General features: G+C 41.4%; 1 protein-coding gene across 2 annotated transcripts in view; it reads right to left on the bottom strand.

The window, feature by feature from the left end:
- NUP210L (nucleoporin 210 like) overlaps positions 1-18741 on the bottom strand; it is a 129788-nt gene that overhangs the window by 34666 nt on the left and 76381 nt on the right. For both annotated transcript variants that reach the window (XM_047784527.1, XM_047784528.1), the window contains exons 18-25: positions 16743-16831; positions 16560-16664; positions 16154-16255; positions 13182-13310; positions 12445-12572; positions 11527-11659; positions 861-923; positions 292-471 (exon numbers count right to left, since the gene is read on the bottom strand). In XM_047784527.1, the coding sequence (XP_047640483.1) occupies positions 292-471; positions 861-923; positions 11527-11659; positions 12445-12572; positions 13182-13310; positions 16154-16255; positions 16560-16664; positions 16743-16831 (929 nt within the window). The remainder of the gene's footprint in view (positions 1-291; positions 472-860; positions 924-11526; positions 11660-12444; positions 12573-13181; positions 13311-16153; positions 16256-16559; positions 16665-16742; positions 16832-18741) is intronic.

Below are 18741 nucleotides of genomic sequence, written 5' to 3'. Positions count from 1 at the left end.
TTGTTTGGGACATTCAATTAAAAAAACATGCCGTAGATATGGGGGTTTATTTTGTTCTTAAAGCAATTCCTTAAGTATAGGGACTCTGTCTTGTAAGTATGCCAAATACTCTGTGGGTTTTTCACTAAAGATTACATATTTCCTACGCCTGGTTAAGACAATGCCAAATGAGGGGATTAAACATTTTCCTGGGCAGCTGACACCTTCCTCATCATTACCCCATCCCCCTCCATTTCCCAATATGATTCCCAGATGAAAGAGTAGAAGCAGAGCAGAACAAAGAACCAATACCTGGGAAAACACAATGACTTTTCCAGTATCTTCATTTACTGTCTGGATGGTGCCATGGACCACAGCTTTGCCAACTACCTTCCCTGTAACTTGGCCCCTCCTATTAACAACAGCCACTGTCTGATTACTGATGGAGAAATGAATGATAGACTGGGGCTGAGGGCCACCTTCAGACATTACCTGGAATTTAAACACACCAGTGAATGCCTGGAGCATAAGGAAAAGTCACATCTTTTTCCCCAAGATTTTGTCCAAACAACTCAACTTCTTCATCTTCCCCACTTTCCAACCAACATATGCTACATCAATGCAAATGCAGAAGAAATGGAAGTGCTACAAATAATCCATGGGATTCCAAGAAGTAGTTTACACCATATTTATCATGTAAGAAAGAAAATACTAATTTTCTTCTTTACCAGACAGAGCCTGTTGTACTTGGCTGGCAGTAGACTAGAGGTAGCCATTAGGAAGATTTTGTGTGTGTGTGTGTGTGTGTGTGTGTTTGTGTGTGCGTGCGTGTGGGCAAAGGTGGGATGAAGAGAAAGGCTCATTTCTGGTTTTATGATCACCTGCATCATGTTAGCTGGAATCAGTGTCATTTTCTCTGGAACAAGTCTGAATGGAGGAAACACCTGGAAGAAGAAAACCAAAAGGACAGCAGTGACTAACTATAATCAATTTCATAACAAATGATCATGCAGCTTATTCGAAGGGAAAAAAATCTTAAATACGCACAATGGAGGGAGTTCCCGTTGTGGCTCACCAGTAATGAAACTGACTAGTACACATGAGGATGCAGGTTCCATCCCTGGCCTCACTCAGTGGGTTAAGGATCCGGCATTGCCATGAGCTGTGCTATATAGGTCGCAGACTTGGTTCGGATCCCATGTTGCTGTGGCTGTGGTGTAGGCTGGCAGCAATAGCTCCAATTTGACCCCTAGCCTGGGAACTTCTATATGCTGCAGATGTGGCCCTAAAAAAGCAAATAAAAAAATAATAAAATAGAATATGCATAATGAAATTACATACAAAAATATGTACTTAATTTTATTTATAACTACAAATTTTATTTATAATAACAAAAAGTTATAAATCACTTAAGCAAGAATGCTTAAATAAGTTATTACATATCCACTGAGAGGAATAAAAATGGTCATTAAAATTTTTTGTTTACAATTACTTTATTTATTTATTTTTTTTGTTTTTTCTTTTTTTTGGCTGTGTTCATGGCATGTGGAAGTTCCTGGGCAAGGGATCCAACCCATGTCACAGCAGCAACAATGCCAGATTGTAAACCTGCTGAGCCACCAGGGAACTCCATTTACTTTGTTTTCTTAATTGAAGTGTGGTTGATTTACAGTATTATATTGGTATTTTCAGGTATAAAACATATGATTTAATACTTTTATAGATTATACTCCTTTTAAAGATATTATAAAATATTGGCTATATTCCCTGTGCTGTAAATATATCCCTGCAGCTTATTTATTTTGTACATAGAAGTTTTTCTGTTTTGTTTTGTCTTTTTACAGAAGTTCCCAGGCCAGGGGTCAAATATAGCCTCAGCTGCTAGCCTACACCACAGCCAGGGTAACACCAGATCCGAGCCGCCTCTGCGACCTATACTGCAGCTCAGAGCAATGCTGGATCATTAACACACTGAACAAGGCCAGGGACCAAACCTGCATCCTCATGGACATTAGTCCGGTTGTTAACCTGGTAAGTCACAGTGGAAACCCCCTATACATAGCAGTTTGTACCTCTTAATCCTCTACCCCTATCTTGCCTCTCCCCACTTCCCTCTCCCCACTGGTAACCAGTAGTTTGTTCTCTACATCTGTGAGTCTTGTTTCTGTTTTGTTACATTCATTTGTCTGTTTCATTTTTTTTTGTCTTTTGTCTTTTTTTTGTTGTTGTTGTTGCTATTTCTTGGGCCGCTCCGGCGGCATATGGAGGTTCCCAGGCTAGGGGTTGAATCGGAGCTGTAGCCACCGGCCTATGCCAGAGCCGCAGCAACGCGGGATCCGAGCCGCGTCTGCAACCTACACCACAGCTCACGGCAACGCCGGATCGTTAACCCACTGAGCAAGGGCAGGGACCGAACCCGCAACCTCATGGTTCCTAGTCGGATTCGTTAACCACTGCGCCACGACGGGAACTCCTGTCTGTTTCATTTTTAGTCCACATATAAGTGATAACATACGGTATTTGTCTTTCTCTGTCTTATTTTACTAGGCATAATACCCTTTAGGTCCATACATGTTGTTGCAAATGGCAGAATTTTTCTTTTTTATGACTAATATTCATATATATATACATATATATATATATATATATATAGAGAGAGAGAGAGAGAGAGAGAGAGAGAGGGAGAGAGAGAGAGAGAGAGAGAGAGAGAGAGAGAGAGGGGCCCGCACTTTATCCATTCATCTGTTGATGGACATTTTTAGGCTGCTTCCATATCTTTGCTATCGTGAATAGGGCTGTTATGAACATTGGGTGTATGTATCTTCAAACTAGTGAATTAGTGTTTTTGGAAATTCCCGTCGTGGTGCAGTGAAAACAAATCTGACTAGCAACCATGAGGATGCAGGTTTGATCCCTGGCCTCACTCGGTGGGTTAAGGATCTGGTGTTGCCTTGACCTGTGATGTAGGTCGCAAACATGGCTCAGATCCCATTGTGGCTGTGGCTGTGGCTGTGGTGTAGGCTGGCAGCTATAGCTCCGATTTGACCCCTGGCCTGGAAACTTCCATATGCCACTGGTGTGGCCCTAAAAAAAAAAGTCAAATTAGTGTTTTTGTATTCTTTGGATAAATACCTGGAAGTGGTATTGCTGGATCATATGGTAGTTTATTTTTTTATTTTATTATTATTTTTTTTGGTGGGGGGAGGGATTGCCATTACTATGTATGTATGTATTTAATTATTATTATTATTTTTTGCCATTTCTTGGGCTGCTCCCACGGCATATGGAAGTTCCCAGGCTAGGGGTCAAATCAGAGCTGTAGCCACCGGCCTACGCCAGAGCCACAGCAACGCGGGATCTGAGCCGCATCTGCAACCTACACCACAGCTCAGGGCAATGCCGGATCCTCAACCCACCGAGCAAGGCCAGGGATAGAACCTACAACCTCGTGGTTCTAGCTGGATTTGTTAACAACTGAGCCACAACGGGAACTCCTGTATGTATTTAATTTTTAAAGTTTTATTGAAGTGTAGTTGATTTACAATATTATGATAATTTCTGCTGCACAACAAAATGATTCAATTATACATGTACACACACCCATTTTTTTTCAGATTCTTTTCCCATATAGATTATTACAGAATATTGGGTAGAGCCCCTTGTGCTATACAGCAGGTCATTGTTGGCTATTCATTACATATACCACATGCCAATTCCAAACCCCAAATCCATCCTTACCCCCACCTGTCCCCTTTGATAACCATGTTTGTTTCAAAGTTTGTGAGTCTGTTTCTGTTCTGCAAATAAGTTCATTTATATCTTTTTTTTTTTTTGTCTTTTTGCCATTTTCTTGGGCCACTCCTGCGGCATATGGAGGTTCCCAGGCTAGGGGTCGAATCGGAGCTGTAGCCACTGGCCTACACCAGAGCCAAAGCAACTCAGGATCCGAGCTGCATCTGCAACCTACACTACAGCTCACAGCAATGTCGGATCCTTCACCCACTGAGCAAGGCCAGGGATTGAACCTGCAACCTCATGGTTCCTAGTCGGATTCATTAACCACTGAGCCACGATGGGAACTCCTATATCCTTTTTTTAGATTCTACATGTAAGTGATATCATATGATGTTTATCTTTCTTTCTGACTTACTTCAGTTAGTACAAGAATCTCTAGGTCCATCCATGTTGCTGCAAATGGCTTTATTTCATTCTTTTTTACATCCGACTAGTATTCCACTGTATATACGTACTGCATTTTTTTTTTTTGTCTTTTTAGGGCTGTAGCTGCAGCATATGGAAGTTCCCAGGCTAAGAGTTGAACCAGAGCTGCAGCTGCTGGCCTGTACCACAGCCAAAGCAATGTCGGATCCTTAACCCCCTGAGAGAGCCCAGGGATTGAACCTGCGTCCTCGTGGATGCTAATCAGGCTCATTACTACTTAGCCATGACAGGAACTCCTATGTACCACATCTTCTTTTTTTTTTTTTTGTCTTTTTGCCTTTTCTTGAGCTGCTCCTGTGGCATATAGAGATTCCCAGGCTAGGGGTCGAATCGGAGCTGTAGCCACTGGCCTACACCAGAGCCACAGCAACGCGGGATCTGAGCCGCGTCTTTGACCCACACCACAGCTCACAGCAATGCTGGATCCTTAACCCACCGAGCAAGGCCAGGGATTGAACCCGCAACCTCATGGTTCCTAGTCGGATTCGTTAACCACTGCTCCATGACAGGAACTCCTCCTATGTACCACATCTTCTTAATCCATTCATCTATCAATGGACTTTTAGGTTGTTTTCATGTCCTGGCTACTGTAAAGAGTGCTGAAATGAACACTGGGGTGTATGAATCTTTCTGAATTATGGTTTTCTCTGGATAGGTGCCCAGGAGTGGAATTGCTGGATCATATGGAAGTTCTATTTGCAGTTTTTTTTTTTTTTTTTGGTCTTTTTGCCTTTTCTAGGGCCACACCTGCGGCATATGGAGGTTCCCAGGCTAGGGGTCGAATTGGAGCTGTAGCCACTGGCCTACACCAGAGCCAAAGCAACTCAGGATCCGAGCTGCATCTGCAACCTACACTACAGCTCACAGCAATGTCGGATCCTTCACCCACTGAGCAAGGCCAGGGATTGAACCTGCAACCTCATGGTTCCTAGTCGGATTCATTAACCACTGAGCCACGATGGGAACTCCTATATCCTTTTTTTAGATTCTACATGTAAGTGATATCATATGATGTTTATCTTTCTTTCTGACTTACTTCAGTTAGTACAAGAATCTCTAGGTCCATCCATGTTGCTGCAAATGGCTTTATTTCATTCTTTTTTACATCCGACTAGTATTCCACTGTATATACGTACTGCATTTTTTTTTTTTGTCTTTTTAGGGCTGTAGCTGCAGCATATGGAAGTTCCCAGGCTAAGAGTTGAACCAGAGCTGCAGCTGCTGGCCTGTACCACAGCCAAAGCAATGTCGGATCCTTAACCCCCTGAGAGAGCCCAGGGATTGAACCTGCGTCCTCGTGGATGCTAATCAGGCTCATTACTACTTAGCCATGACAGGAACTCCTATGTACCACATCTTCTTTTTTTTTTTTTTGTCTTTTTGCCTTTTCTTGAGCTGCTCCTGTGGCATATAGAGATTCCCAGGCTAGGGGTCGAATCGGAGCTGTAGCCACTGGCCTACACCAGAGCCACAGCAACGCGGGATCTGAGCCGCGTCTTTGACCCACACCACAGCTCACAGCAATGCTGGATCCTTAACCCACCGAGCAAGGCCAGGGATTGAACCCGCAACCTCATGGTTCCTAGTCGGATTCGTTAACCACTGCTCCATGACAGGAACTCCTCCTATGTACCACATCTTCTTAATCCATTCATCTATCAATGGACTTTTAGGTTGTTTTCATGTCCTGGCTACTGTAAAGAGTGCTGAAATGAACACTGGGGTGTATGAATCTTTCTGAATTATGGTTTTCTCTGGATAGGTGCCCAGGAGTGGAATTGCTGGATCATATGGAAGTTCTATTTGCAGTTTTTTTTTTTTTTTTTGGTCTTTTTGCCTTTTCTAGGGCCACACCTGCGGCATATGGAGGTTCCCAGGCTAGGGGTCGAATTGGAGCTGTAGCCACTGGCCAGAGCCACAGCAACGCGGGATCCAAGCCAAATCTGCAACCTACACCACAGCTCACAGCAATGCCGGATCCTTAACACACTGGGCGAGACCAGGGATGGAATCTGCATCCTCATGGTTCCTAGTCAGATTGGTTAACCACTGAGCCACGATGGGATCTCCTATTTGTAGTTTTTTTTAAGAACCTCCATACTGTTTTCTATAGTGTTGTACCAGTTTACATTCCCATCAACAGTGGTTTCCTTTTCCCCATATATGCCCCAATATTTGTTATTTGTGGTCTTTTTATGATAGCCATTCTGACAAATGAGAGATGCTATATCTTCATGGTTTTGATTTGCATTTCTCTGATGATTAGCACCTTTTCATGTGCCTGTTGGCCATCTATATATCTTCTTTGGAAAAATGTCTATTCAGGTCTTCTGCTCATTTTTTGATCAGGTTTTTTTTTTTTTTATAATGAGTTGTATGAGCTGTCGATATGTTTTGGATATTAACACCTTATTGACCATATCATTTACACATATTTTCTACCATTCAGAAGGTTGTCTTATTTTATTTTATTTTTTTATCATGTGAAATATTCAACTTTATTTTTGTGTGTGTGCTCATTCTAATATTTTATTTTTTAATTTTTATTTTTAAGCTTTTTATTTTTCTATTATAGTTGATTTACATTGTTCTGTCAATTTCTTTTGTACAGAAGAGTGACCCAGTCATATATATGTATTTATCTATACATATAAATATGTATATATTTATATATGGTCTTTTTCTTACATTATCCTCCATCATGTTCCATCACAAGTGACTATATATAGTTCCCTGTGCTGTACAGCAGGATCTCATTGCTTATCACTCCAAATGCAGTTTGTATCTACTAACCCCAAACTCCCAGTCCATCCCATGCCCTATGCCCCTCCCCCACCCCACTGGCAACCACAGGTCTGTTCTCTAAGTCCCTGAGTTTGTTTCTTTTCTGTAGATAGGGGCATTTGTGCATTATATTAGATTCCAGATATGTGATATCAATGGTATTTGTCTTTCTCTTTCTGACTTACTTCACTAAGTATGAGAGTTTCTAGTTCCATCCATGTTGCTGCAAATGGCATTATTTTGTTCTTTTTTATGGCTGAGTAGTATTCCATTGTGTACCACATCTTCTTAATCCATCCATCTGTCTATGGACATTTAGGTTGTTTCCATGTCTTGGCTATTGTGAATAGTGCTGAAATGAACGTAGTGGTACATGTATCTTTTTCAATGAAAGTTTTGTCCAGATATATGCCCAGGAGTGGGATTGCTGGATCATATGGTAGTTCTACATTTGGTTTTCTGAGGTACCTCCATACTGTTTTCCATAGTGGTTGTACCAATTTACATTCCCACAAACAGTATAGGAAGGTTCCCTTTCCTCCACTCCCTCTCCAGCATTTGTTATTTGTTGACTTGTTAATGATGGCCATTCTGACTGGTATGAGATACCTCATTGTAGTTTTGATTTGCTTTTCTCTGATAATTAGTGATGTTGAGCATTTTTTGTGTGCCTGTTGGCCATCTGTATATCTTCTTTGGAGAAATGTCTATTCAGGTCTTCTGTCCATTTTTGGGTTGTTGGTTTTTCTGTTGTTGAGTTTTGTAAGTCGTTTGTATATTTTAGAGTTTAAGCCCTTGTCAGTTGTATCATTTGAAACTATTTTCTCCCATTCTGTAGGTTATCTTTGTGGGTTTTTTTTTTTTTTTTTTTGGTCTTTTGTCCTTTTAGGGCCACACCCATGGCATATGGAGGCTCCCAGGCTAGGGTTCTAATTGGAGCTGTTGCTGCAGGCCTACACCACAGCCACAGCAACGCCAGATCTGAGCTGCATCTGTGACCTACACCACAGGTCATGGCAACACAGGTCCTTAACCCACTGAGCAAGGCCAGGGATTGAATCTGAAAGCTCATGGTTCCTAGTTGGATTCGTTTCTGCTGCGCCACAATGGCAACTCCACCTTTGTGGTTTTTTTTTTTTTTATGGTTTCCTTTGCTGTGCAAAAGCTTTTAAGTTTGATTAGGTCCCATTGGTTTATTTTTGTTTTTGTTTCTGTTGCCTTGGGAGACTGACTTAAGAAAACATTGTACAGTTGATGTCAGAGAATGTTTTGCCTATGTTCTCTTCTAGGAGTTTCATGATGTCTTGTCTTATGTTTAAATCTTTGAGCCATTTTGAATTTATTTTTGTTTGTGGTGTGAGGGTATGTTCTAGTTTCATTGATTTACATGCAGCTGTCCAGTTTTCCAAGCACCACTTACTGAAAAGACTGTCTTTTCCCTATTTTATATTCTTCCCTCCTTTGTCAAAGATTAATTGACTGTAGGTGTCTGGGTGTCTTCATTTTATTTATGGTTTCCTTTGCTGTACAAAGATTTTAAGTTTAATTAGGTCTCATTTGTTTATTTTTACTTTTGTTTCTTTGTGTCAGGAGACAGGTCCAAAAAAATATTGCTATGATTTATGTCAAAGAGTGTTCTGACTATGTTTTCTTCTGGGAGTTTTATGATTTCTGGTCTTACATTTAAGTCTTTAATCCATTTGAGTTTATTTTTGTATATGGTGGGAGAAAATGTTCTAATTTCATTCTTTTATACATAGCCATTCAGTTTCCCACTTTTTTTTGTCTGTCTCTTTTTCTTTTTCTTTTAGGGCCATACCCACAGCATGGCCCTAAAAAAAAGGCCCTAAATGAATGTTCTCAGGCTAGGGGTCAAATTGGAGCTGTAGCTGCTGGTCTACACCACAGCCACAGCAACTTGGGATCTGAGCCATGGTCTGTGCCCTACACCATAGCTCTTTAACCCACTGAATGAGGCCAAGGATCAAACCTGCATCCTCATGGATACTTGTTTCTGCTGAGCCACAATGGGAACTCCAAGTACCACTTATTGAAGAGACTGTATTTGCTCCAGTGTATATTCTTGCCTTCTTTTCTATAAATTAATTAACCATGAGTGCATGGGTTTATTTCTTGGATCTCTATTTTGGTCCATTGATTTATGTGTCTGTCTTGTATCAGAACCATACTGTTTTGATTACTGTGGCTTTATGGTATACTCTGTAGTCAGGAGTGTGATATCTTTAGCTTTGTTCACTTCTCTCAAGACTGCTTTGGCTATTCTTTTTTCCTTTTTTTTCAAATGTATATAAAAGTAGAGAGAACAGTATAATGAACTCTCAGGTACCTATTACTCAGCTTCAACAATTATCAACACATGGCCAACAATTAGCTTTTAATGATATAAGAAAATACATTTTGAGTTCCCATTGTTGCTCAGGGATAATGAACCTGACCAATAACCATGAGGACTTGTGTTGAATCCTTGGCCCTGTTCGGTGGGTTAAGGATCCAGCACTGCTGTGAGCTGTGGTGTAGGTTGCACATGTGGCTCAGGTCCCATGGGGCCATGGCTGTGGTGTAGGCCAGCAGCCGCAGCTCTGATTAGACATCTAGCCTGGGAACTTCTATACACTGTGGGTGCAGCCCTGAAAAGACAAAAAAAAAAAAAAAAAGACGAATTTTTTTTTTGGCTGTGTCTGCAGCATGTGGAAGTTCTTGGGCCAGGGATTGAATCCATGTCACAGCAGCAACATGAGCACTACAGTGATAATGCCAGATCCTTAATCTGCTATGTCACAAGGGAACTCCAAAAATATATTTTTTTCTTTCTTTCTTTCTATTTTTTTTTAGGGCCATACCTTCAACATATGGAAGTTCCTGGGTTGGGGTGGAATCCAAGCTGCAGCTGCCAGTGTACACCACAGCCACAGAAACTCAGGATCCAAGCCATATCTGTGATCTAGACGGCAGTTTTTGGCAATGCCAGATCCTTAATCCACTAAGCAAGGCCAGGGATTGAACTCACATCCTCACAGATACTAGTTGTGTTCTTAATCCACTGAGCCACAACAGCAACTCCCCCCCCCCACCAAATATATATGTATATTTTGTCTTTTTAGGGCCTCCCCCTGGCATGTGAGGATTCCCAGACTAGGGGTCAAATCAGAGCTATAGCTGCTGGCCTATGACACAGCCACAGCAACGAGGGATCCGAGCTGCATCTTTGACTTACACCATAGCTCACAGCAATGCTGGATTCTTAACTTACTGAGCAAGGCCAGGCATTGAACTCTCATCATCATAGATACTAGTCGGGTTTGTTAACCACTGAGCCATGACAGGAACTCCCCCCCCCCAAAAAAAAAATATATATATTTGTATTTTTGCTATTTTCTAGGGCTGCTTCCCACTGCATATGGAGGTTCCCAGGCTAGGGGTTGAATCAGAGCTGTAGCCACCGGCCTACACCAGAGCCACAGCAACGTGGGATCCAAGCCGAGTCTGTTACCTACACCACAGCTCACGGCAACGCCGGATCCTTAACCCACTGAGCAAGGCCAGGGATCGAACCCACAACCTCATGGTTCCTAGTCAGACTCATTAACCACTGAGCCATGACGGGAACTCCCCAAAATATTTTTGATATAGGATTAAGAGGAAAAAAACAGCACGATTCATCCATGGTAAAGTAAGCATAGGGGAAAAAGTGAAGGAAATACCCTGAAATCTTTTTTTTTTTTTTCTGAAATCTTAATAATGGTTACCTCTAAGCAGTGGAATTATAGATGATTTTTATTGTGCAACTTTATTTATTTATTTTTTTTGTGCTTTCCAAACTTTCTACAAGAAGTGTATTGCTTTTTTTTTTTTGTCTTTTTGCCTTTTCTAGGGCTGCTTCCCTTGGCATATGGAGGTTCCCAGGCTAGGGGTCTAATCGGAGCTGTAGCTGCGGCCTACGCCACAGCCACAGCACGCGGGATCCGAGCCGAGTCTGCGACCTACACCACAGCTCACAGCAACACCGGATCCTTAACCCACTGAGTAAGGCCAGGGATTGAACCTGCAACCCCATGGTTCCTAGTCGGATTCATTAACCACTGTGCCACAAAGGGAACTCCAAGAAGTGTATTACTTCTATAGAGTTCAACAGGAGTTCCCGTTGTGGCTTAGCGGTTAATGAATCTGACTAGGAACCATGAGGTTGCAGGTTCAATCCCTGGCCTTACTCAGTGGGTTAAGGATCCGGTGTTGCTGTGAGCTGTGGTGTAGGTCGCAGACTCGGTTCGGATCCCACGTTCTGTGGCTGTGGTGTAGGCCGGTGGCTACAGCTCAGATTAGACCCCTAGCCTATGGGTGCGGGTACGCCCTAGAAAAGACAGAAACAAACAAACAAAAATACTCCACACAAACAAATTACATTGTTGCAAGAGTTAGACAACTATCTTTTTTTTTAGTCAAATGATTTTCAAATTGTGCAAACTAAGCAGAAAAATATTAAATAAGGTCAAAAATAAATTTTGAATGAGGTAATTTCCTTACTTCAATTTGCCGAGGAGCCGATGTGTATTTTCTCCCCATCTTGTCCTTAGCAATAGCTACAAGCGTGGTTTGCCCAATAGTGATAGCACGTAGGATGTAATTTTCAGAGTATTCATCTTGTTCCTCCATTAGCCTGCAAAGACCCATATGTTTTTAGGTGAGAAAGATTTGGTTTTAAGAGTGGCCAGTTCTAAGATGTTTAAAGTTTTTTGCTCATTTTAAATTACATTAGGAGGAACTGCAAAAAATAAATTTCCAGAGTCAAAACAAAGCTCATAGCAATGGCAGGAAGCTTCTGAAGGGAAAAATTTGTTCTAAGTCTCCAAAGGAATAAGGGCAATATAAACATAGACTGGGGAGTTCCCATTATAGCTCAGCGGTAATGAACCCGACCAGGGTTTGATGCTTGGCTCTGCTCAGTGAGCTAAGCAGCGTTGCCATGATCTGTGGTGTAGGTTGCAGATAAGGGTTAGATCCTGTGTTGCAGTGGATGTGGCTGTGGCTGGCACCTGCAGCTCCAATTTGATTCCTAGCCTGGAACTTCCACATGACTTGAGTGCCACCCTAAAATGAAAAAAAAAAAAAAAAAGACTGGTAAAATTGCATATACTGAACTGCCTTGGAATTCCCGTATTTCCACTTTTGCAAAGTAGAATACCAGTGCCTCAAAGGATATCATCCAAGGAGAAGTTTCATAAAATGGAAATATTAATGAGACATATGATTTTAACCCCAAAATAAGACATTTGAGGATTTGGAAGGGTTATTTTGGGAAGAGAGTATGGGCTGAAAGTTACCATGACAAAAAAGGAAAGAAGAAAATCTGAAATAATCTAAGGGAGAGCTAACCAGGCTACCGAGAGAAAGATTCTTGTGGTATCGAGCTTAGGAAGAAAGAAGTCTTGAAATGGTACTCACGTCAGGGTGACAATGGCAGATGCCAACTGCAGTTTGAGCTCCATGTTTCTGAAGTATTTATTTCTGAATGGTAGCTTGGAAGAGCCAAGAACTCTCATAGTTACTAACACAGTTTTACCTATTTCAACCTAGTAGTTAAAAAATAAAAGTAAAAAAAATTAAAATGTAATTTTAGTAGAAGCATCTCATTCACTTAGGGCAGTTTAATTCTTAGAGGTGGCAAGCTCTTTTGTTCATAGTAAATGTTCCAGGTCAGCCTTTGATCAAGTAAGCCTAATCTGTGTGTACTTTTTTTTTTCCTTTTTCTTTTTAGGGCTACATCTATGGCATATGGAAGTTCCCAGATTAGGGGTCAAATCTGAGCTGCAGCTGTCGGCCTATGCCATAGCCATAGCAACTTGGGATCAAGCCACATCTGCAACCTACACCACAGCTCATGGCAACACCGATCCTTAACCCACTGAGCAAGGCCAGGGATCAAAGCCAAGTCCTCATGGATACTTGGGTTCGTTACTGCTGAGCCAGGACAAGAACTCCTCTATAAGTTGTTCTTTAACTCTATTTATCTTCATCATGTTTAATGTTGGAATGGTGTTCTTTAAGGGTAGGTATTTCCATTAACATTATTAAAGGGCCTGATATACACACTTGGTAGGTGAGTATAGGCTGTATTAAGTGATGCTAGACAGAGAGAAAGATGTCTGCTTCATTTAGGATATAAAGCAAACATCTCTCACCTTATCAATCAGATCAAGCTCCAGCTCTTGTATGTCTGACACCCTGAGGTGAGCCATTGCTGGACCCAAGAAAGCCAAACACAGATCATAGACTTCCAAGGCGAGAAAGCCAGGGTGCACTGGAACTAACTAGAAGGAAGAAGGTGGTAGCTGGATAAAGAAGCAAACATGCTCGGAGCATAATCACAGCAATCATTTCCACCCAAAGTGGAAAATACAATATCTTAGCCTCTTGGTTTTTTTGTTTGTTTGTTTAGGGCCACACACACAGCATATGCAAGTTCCCAGGCTAGGGGTTGAATAGGAGCTGCAGCTGCTGGTGCCTACCCCACAGCCACAGCAATGCCTGATCCCGAGCCACATCTGTGACTTACGTCACAGCTTGTGGCAATGCCAGATCCTTACTCCCTGTAAGAAGCCAGGGATTGAACTCACATCCTCACAGATACTAGTCCAATTTATTACCTGTGAACCACAACGGGAACTCCACTTACCTTTTTTGGCATGGGAACTCTGAGAGGTCACCATCACATGTTTCAGGTATAGTGCAATATGTACCCTTAAAGTGATATTTCAGTTTGTGGCAAAATATGTACCCTTTATTATTGCTATTAGGCTGTGCCTGCAGCATGTGGAAATTCCCAGGCCAGAGACAGAACTCCAGCCACAGCAGCACTGAAGCTGCTACAGTGACAATGCCAGGTCCTTAACCCACTGTGCCACAAGAGAGCTCCAAAAATATGTACCCTCACAAATATTAGCTGATGGGAGTTTCCATCGTGGCTCAGTGCTTCCATTGGGAGCGGCCCAAGAAATGGCAAACAAAACAAAACAAAAACAAACAAGCAAACAAACAAAAATATTAGCTGAGAAAGAGCAGAGTTTATTTTTATTTTTTTTTTTGGTCTTTTTCCAAGGCTGCACCTGCGGCATATGGAGGTTCCCAGGCTAGGGGTCGAGTCGGAGCTGTAGCTGCCGGCCTACACCACAGCCACAGCAACGCGGGATCCGAGCCGCATCTGCAACCTACACCACAGCTCACGGCAACGCCGGATCCTTAACCCACTGAGCAAGGCCAGGGATCGAACCTGCAACCCCATGGTTCCTAGTCAGATTCGTTAACCACTGCGCCACGACGGGAACACCCAGCTTCTTAATTATGAACATGGGAAGGATTTCATGAAGAGAATCTAGTACATTTATGCTGTAGTCGCAAGTTGGGAGAGAAAGCACTGGGTGGACTGATACTTTATTTTTCCTTCTTGGACTGCAGCTCCTGCACAGCAGCATGTTTTTTCACATCCTTTCACAGGGCCTGAATTTCCCTTTTTAAAAGCCCCATTATGGGGAGTTCCCATATAGCTCAGTGGTTAACAAATCGGACTAGGAACCATGAGGTTGTGGGTTCGATCCCTGGCCTTGCTCAGTGGGTTAAGGATCCGGCGTTGCCGTGAGCTGTGGTGTAGGTCACAGACACAGCTTGGATCCCGTGTTGCTGTGGCTCTGGTGTAGGCTGGCGGCCACAGCTCCGATTGGACCCCTAGCCTGGGAACCTCCATATGCCACAGGAACGGCCCTGGAAATGGCAAAAAGACAAATAAATAAATAAATAAAAGCAACATTATGACTATAGTAAGTTAACTACTTTTGAGCTCTTCAAAGGAAAGGAAATAAATACATTTTATTTTTTTGGCTGCTCCTGTGACATGTGGCAGTTCCCAGGCCAGAGATCAAATTGGACCCCAGCTATATCCAGAGCCATAGCAGTGACAATGCTGGATCTTTAAACCCACTGAGCCATGAGGGAACTCCAATGTATATGTTAATGTAAGGTCTTATTTTTATTTTTTATTTCCATTTGTTTATTTATTTGGCTACACCAATAGAATGCTGAAATTCTCGGGGCAGGGATGGAACCCGAGTCATAGCAGTGACAACACCAGCCCCTTAACCTGCTAGGCCACCAAGGAACTCCTAAGGCATTGTTTTTAGTATTACAAGTCACCTGAAAGCAAATCTCTTGGCATAATGGCTATGGAAATAGCGTAATATTGAGTTGTCATGTCCTGGCTGAAAACACCATATACTTAGGTTATAAAGTCAATAGTGCACCTAACTATTCACACAGTTCTGTGCTTTGAAATTTATAAAAATGACATTTTATTATTTTATTTTATTTTTGTCTTTTTGCCATTTCTAGGGCTGCTCCCGCAGAATATGGAAGTTCCCAGGCTAGGGGTCTAATCGGAGCTGTAGCCGCCAGCCTACACCACAGCCACAGCTATTTTATTTTATTTTACTGTCTTTTTAGGGCCACACCCATGGCATATGGAGGTTAAGGCTAAGGGTCAAATCAGAGCTGTAGCTGCTGGCCTACACCACAGCCACAGCAACACAGGATCTGAGCTGTCTGTGACCCACACCACAGCTCACAGCAACACCAGATTCTTAACCCACTGAGTGAGGCCAGAGATTGAACCTGCGTCCTTATAGATGCTAGTCAGATTTGTTTCCACTGAGCCACGATGGGAACTCCAAAATGAACCTTCTTTTAATGGAAATATTATAAATTAGATATTTTCTACACTCTCACAGTTGAACCAGAACCAAAAATTGCCCCATATTGTAGCCAGTTACAGAAAAACAAAAAAAAAATATCATTTTTGGCTGAAGGATCTACCAGATTAAAAAAAGAAAGAGGCAGAGGCAGGAGCTCCCTGGTGGTGCAGTAGGTTAAGGATCTGGTATTGTCACTGCTGTTGCTCAGGTCACTGCTGTGGCACAGGTTCGATCCCTGGCCTAGGAACTTCCACATGCCCAGGGCATGACAAAAAAATAAAAAATAAAAAGAGGGAGAGGCAAACATTATTTTTGTAACAAGTTTGAAACACCCAATGGAATTCGTCCAATCATTCTCCTAAGAATGAGCTTTGATCTGAGACCATCAGTCTGGGACTATCTCTGGAACTCACCTGGACAGAACTTTCTGCTTCCAGGTAAGTGATGGTGACAATGTCTTGCTCACTACTGTTGACTAAAAAATAACCAGATCCTTCTACAAGGCTAAATATTTCCTATGGAAAAATCAGACAAACAACATTCTATTCCCTTTGGTTTATAAATAATTCAAAGAAAATAACTTCTACTTACATAGGAAAGAGTGTGACATTAAAAGACTAAGATCAATGGACCAAAGACAAAATATGATTATTAAAGTATTGCTCCTAAGGATAATTAATATATATATACATTATATATGTGTGTCAGTGATACTCAATACATAAATGGGCTTTTTTGTTGTTATATTGTTAATTTTAACAACCTAGTACTCTCTCCTCCAATTATGATGCCATTTAGCTATACCCATATATCTTCTACCTTCACATCAGGGTGGTTATAGATGGTGGCATTCTTAGGCAATACCGTTACATCATCTACCAGGAGCAGCTCCACAGCTGCAGATCTGGGCAAGTTGGAAAGTTCCTAGAAATGTAATAAGAACCGCAAAGGTGAATATAAATATTTAATTCCTCAACTCAGTGAGCGACAATCTCCACTTACCTTTGGACTTTTCTTCTCTGAATAGCCCACAAAATTGACTCCAATGAGTACAGTCCCTTTTATCTGATGTACTTTAAGGATCTGATGACCTGGAGACATGCAGAAAAATACCCTATGAGAAACAATAATATGTAGCATACAAAAGTTTCTCCAGAAAACCAATTTCTGTCCTAATTTTTCCAAACATTTTATTGCAGGGAGGAAAAAAACAGCAAATGGGGAAATACAAGAGAAAAAGAAAACTGGGTTTTTGTGCCGACTCTGCCACTACATTCCCATGTGACCTTGGACAATCACTTTATTTCCCAGTTCCTTTATTAAATAAGGGATTAGGCCAGGCAAAATCTAAAATTCTTTGCAGCTCTAATTGTTTGTGGGTCCAAAAATGAACTGAAAGTAGTGCAAGGGGAAATTTTTTTTGAATTCAAAATCGAAGTGAGAAATAAAGAGATAGTCCTTTGGGACATTCACTCTTCTAAACTGTTTTGTGAATGTAAATGCCATGTCTGACCCTATTCAAAAGGCGAAGGGGCAGGATGGACTGGGAGTTTGGGGTTAGTAGACGAAAACTATTGCACTTGGAGTGGATAGGCAATGAGGTCCTGCTGTGTAGCACAGGGAACCATATCCAATCGCTTGTGATAGAACATGACAGAAGATAATATGAGAAAATAGTGTATATATAGCTGGCTCCCTTTGGTGTACAGCAGCAATTGACAGAACATTGTAAATCAACTATAATAAAAAATTTAAAACTAAAAAAAAATTTTTTTTAAATGGCTAACTTTCCCCTCTTAGAGCAATTCAAACTCCTGAAACTAGTATTTGAAGCCATCCACAATCTGGCCCTGCTTTGCTCATTCCTTCATTTTTCTTTCATTTTAATTTAACTAACATGAATCTGTCACTTAGGTCAATTCTTATTTTATCCTCAACACATAATGATCACATGAAAACCTGTGAGGCATTTTTTCATGATGTCACACTTATTCATTTAACAAAAATTTATTAAGGGCCTACTATATGCTAGGCACTATGACAAAGAAGTAGAATACAGAGATGAGAAGGAAAGCAACACAATTCTTGCCTTATAGCTTAGGAGGGTGGCTGAGAAGTAAACCATCTCCTGCAATACAGTGTAATAAGTACAATTATAGAGGTGTGTACACAACGCATATATACAGAGTCTAAGAGCACATAGAAGGAATATTCTCCTCAGACTGGGAATATAGGGGAACAGAGAACTCCTAGATTATTAGAGGAAGGTTTCAGCTTGGTGAAGAAGCAAGGAAAGAAAATACATAACACATACAAAGGAAAGAGGTATGACAAACCTTGTCATGGTTAAGGGTCTAAAGTTCTTGAGTGTGAGAAAAAAGTAGGATTTTTGTGGGTGGAATAATAGGTGAAGCCAAAGAAGTAGGCAGGAGTCAGTATTTTAAGCTGTAACATATGAATTTTATCTGGAAAGACACAGTGACAATATGGTGACAGTATAGTCAGTAGAGTATAGGCTTTGACGTCAGAGAATTTGCTGCTTCAACTATTTATTGTTACAATCTCAGGGACTAAAACTCTACCTAGAATATGATAAGAACTCAATAAATGTTTGATGAATGAGTAAACTTACAAAATGGGGATAATATGCCAGTTTCTCATGAATGCTGTGAGGATTACATAAGAAAATGTACATTAAGTATTTAGTGCAGTGCCTGGCATGTCATGAGTTCAGTGAATAGTTGCTTTAAATTCTTTTTTTTTTAGGGCCGCACATGTGATATATGGAAGTTTCCAGGCTAGGGGTCAAATTGGAGCTGCAGCTGCTGGTCTACACCATAGCCATAGAATCCTAGCCATGTCTGCAACCTACACCACACCTCACAGCAATGCCAGATCTTTAACCCACTGAGGGAGGCCAGCAATCGAACCTGTGTCCTTATGGACACGAGTCAGGTTTGTAACCTGCTGAGCCACAATGGGAATTCCAGTTGCCTTAAAT

Source organism: Phacochoerus africanus, chromosome 6 (assembly GCF_016906955.1).
Source record: "Phacochoerus africanus isolate WHEZ1 chromosome 6, ROS_Pafr_v1, whole genome shotgun sequence".
Taxonomy (NCBI): domain Eukaryota; kingdom Metazoa; phylum Chordata; class Mammalia; order Artiodactyla; family Suidae; genus Phacochoerus; species Phacochoerus africanus.
This window is presented reverse-complemented; position numbering and strand designations above follow the sequence as displayed.